The sequence below is a fragment of the Culex pipiens genome, unplaced genomic scaffold (genome assembly GCF_016801865.2).
Source record: "Culex pipiens pallens isolate TS unplaced genomic scaffold, TS_CPP_V2 Cpp_Un0020, whole genome shotgun sequence".
Classification (NCBI taxonomy): Eukaryota; Metazoa; Arthropoda; class Insecta; order Diptera; family Culicidae; genus Culex; species Culex pipiens.
In genome coordinates, this window is record NW_026292837.1 from 103,837 (window position 1) to 106,000 (window position 2,164).

Sequence of the window (2,164 nt, forward strand, 5' to 3'; positions counted from 1 at the left end):
TTTTATCGGACTTTATTTGAACTTCAAAATCAAAATATGTCATCAAAATTGGGATCGATTATTTCTCCTCAAGCGAAATTCTTTTCAAAAAAAATTCCTGAAAAGTTAACTCCAAAAGCCTATTCATTTGAACTTCCAGAAATCCAAACGATACAATCCCTTCACTCATTTCGCTCCCCCAAACATCTAAAACTGACATTTAACAAGCCGCCAACTTCCATTAGCCAGGGCCGCCATTTATTCGCCTTTTAAGGGTGGAGTGGGAACGATTTTCACATTCTTGGAAAAGTTTCCGCCTTCAATTAGAAACTTTCAAAGACAGCAATTTTTTGTTGCGCTCATCTGGGAGTGAAAATTGTTTCTTTTGCCTTCGCGGGCCACTTTTTCACCCCCTTTCTGAAGGGAAAATGCTGCGTCGTAAAGGACATTCCTAGGTTTTCCCCACCGCGCCGCCACGGCTCTGGGGGGAAATTCTTCGAAGCCCATTTTCTTGTTTCGCTTTTTTTTTTTGGGCTGTTTCGGGTGCGGACACACGTGCGAGATTAATTTTCTCGCAGTTTTTTTTCAGGTATTTTTTGAAGATGTTGTTTTTTTGGAGAATCCACAAAAACGGCTCTTATTTTGGAGTTAATACCTACTGTCGAGCTGATGTTGTGCGTTGCTAATCGAATTCTGTGCCAAGTCATGCACATGCTTTTGGGATCATTTGCAGTGCTGCTAGTGAAAAATGATCGATGGGTAAGCCATTTGTTTTGTTTCATTAGTAGATAAACAGCAAAATGCTTCAAGATTCAGTTGCGCTCTGTAATCTGTTGAAAGCGGTTGTTCAAAAATCTAAACCATGGGTTCGTTTACCGTAGAAAAGTGTCCCCAATCATACGACGAGTACAAGTTGACATTAGATGAGCAACATCTGCAAAAGGTCCGTAACGAACTCAACGAAACAGACGAAAATCGGGCTCAATCGTTGGCTCAAATGCGTGAATGGATCGCCAAACACCCGCACATAAAGAAATGCCGAACGGATTCAATATTCTTGTTGCGCTTTTTGAGAATGCGAAAATTTTCAGTCCCAATGGCGCAAGAAAGCCTGGAGCGGTACCTGACAGCGCTACGATCGTTTCCACAGTGGTTCCGGAACCTCGATCCACTGGACGGGGAGATCAGGCTTTTCAACAAGGCCGGAATGCTCACCAACCTAGGTCGGGACACACTCGGTCGTACCGTCGTACTTCTTCGGGCACGTGCCTTCAATCCGGAACGATTCACCTCGGCTCATGTTGTACGGCAGATCATGCTTCTGCTGGAGACTACCATCGACGAAGAAGAATCACAAATCAATGGCTACGTGGTGATTGCTGATTACGAAGCGATTTCACTGAAGCTGCTTTCCGTGTGGTCCTTGACCGATGTCAGCAATGCATCGGACAGCCTTTTCCAGTCATTCCCGTTGCGAATTCAAGAGATCCACGCAATAGGAGTCCCCAGATTTTTGAAGATAGTATCAGACATGGCGTTGTCTTGCATGAGCGAGAAGATCAGGAATCGTGTTACCGTAAGTAATATTTCTAGAATTTCTAGTAAGGTGAAATCTCTTTTGCCAATTAGTCAATCGTGCATTGCATAAGATAATTTTTTAAGCTAGAATGAGTTCAAATTGATTGATGGGTAGCACATTTGTTCCGGATTATTTATCTGAAAGATCTTCAAGCTTGAACTAGTAAAATTAGAACAAATCATTACACTTCAGTCGTGCTCTGTTATCAATAGATAACGGTCGTTCAAAGATTTAAATATGGCGTCGTTTAACGTAGAAAAGTGTTCCCAATCATACGACGAGTACAAGTTCACATTAGATGAGCGACACCTGCAAAAGGCCCGTAACGAGCTGAACGAAACAGACGAAAATCGTGCACAATCGTTGGCTCAGATGCGTGAATGGATTGCCAAACACCCACACATTAAAAAATGCCGAACGGATTCAATGTTCCTGTTGCGCTTCTTGAGAATGCGAAAATTTTCGGTCCCAATGGCGCAGGAAAGCCTGGAGCGTTACCTGGTAGCGCTAAGATCGTTTCCGCAGTGGTTCAAGAACCTCGACCCGTTAGATGCGGAGATCAGGCTTTTCAACAAGGCTGGAGTGCTCACCAGCCTAGGTCGGGAC

At 43.7% G+C, this 2,164-nt stretch overlaps 1 protein-coding gene across 1 annotated transcript; it reads left to right on the forward strand.

Moving 5' to 3' along the window:
* Positions 1–317: 317 nt before the first annotated feature.
* Positions 318–1,994, forward strand: LOC128093725 (alpha-tocopherol transfer protein-like). Its single transcript, XM_052711431.1, has one exon. The coding sequence runs from the start codon at positions 842–844 to the stop codon at positions 1,625–1,627; it is 786 nt and encodes a 261-aa protein (XP_052567391.1). The 5' UTR covers positions 318–841; the 3' UTR covers positions 1,628–1,994.
* The last annotated feature ends 170 nt before the right edge of the window (positions 1,995–2,164 follow it).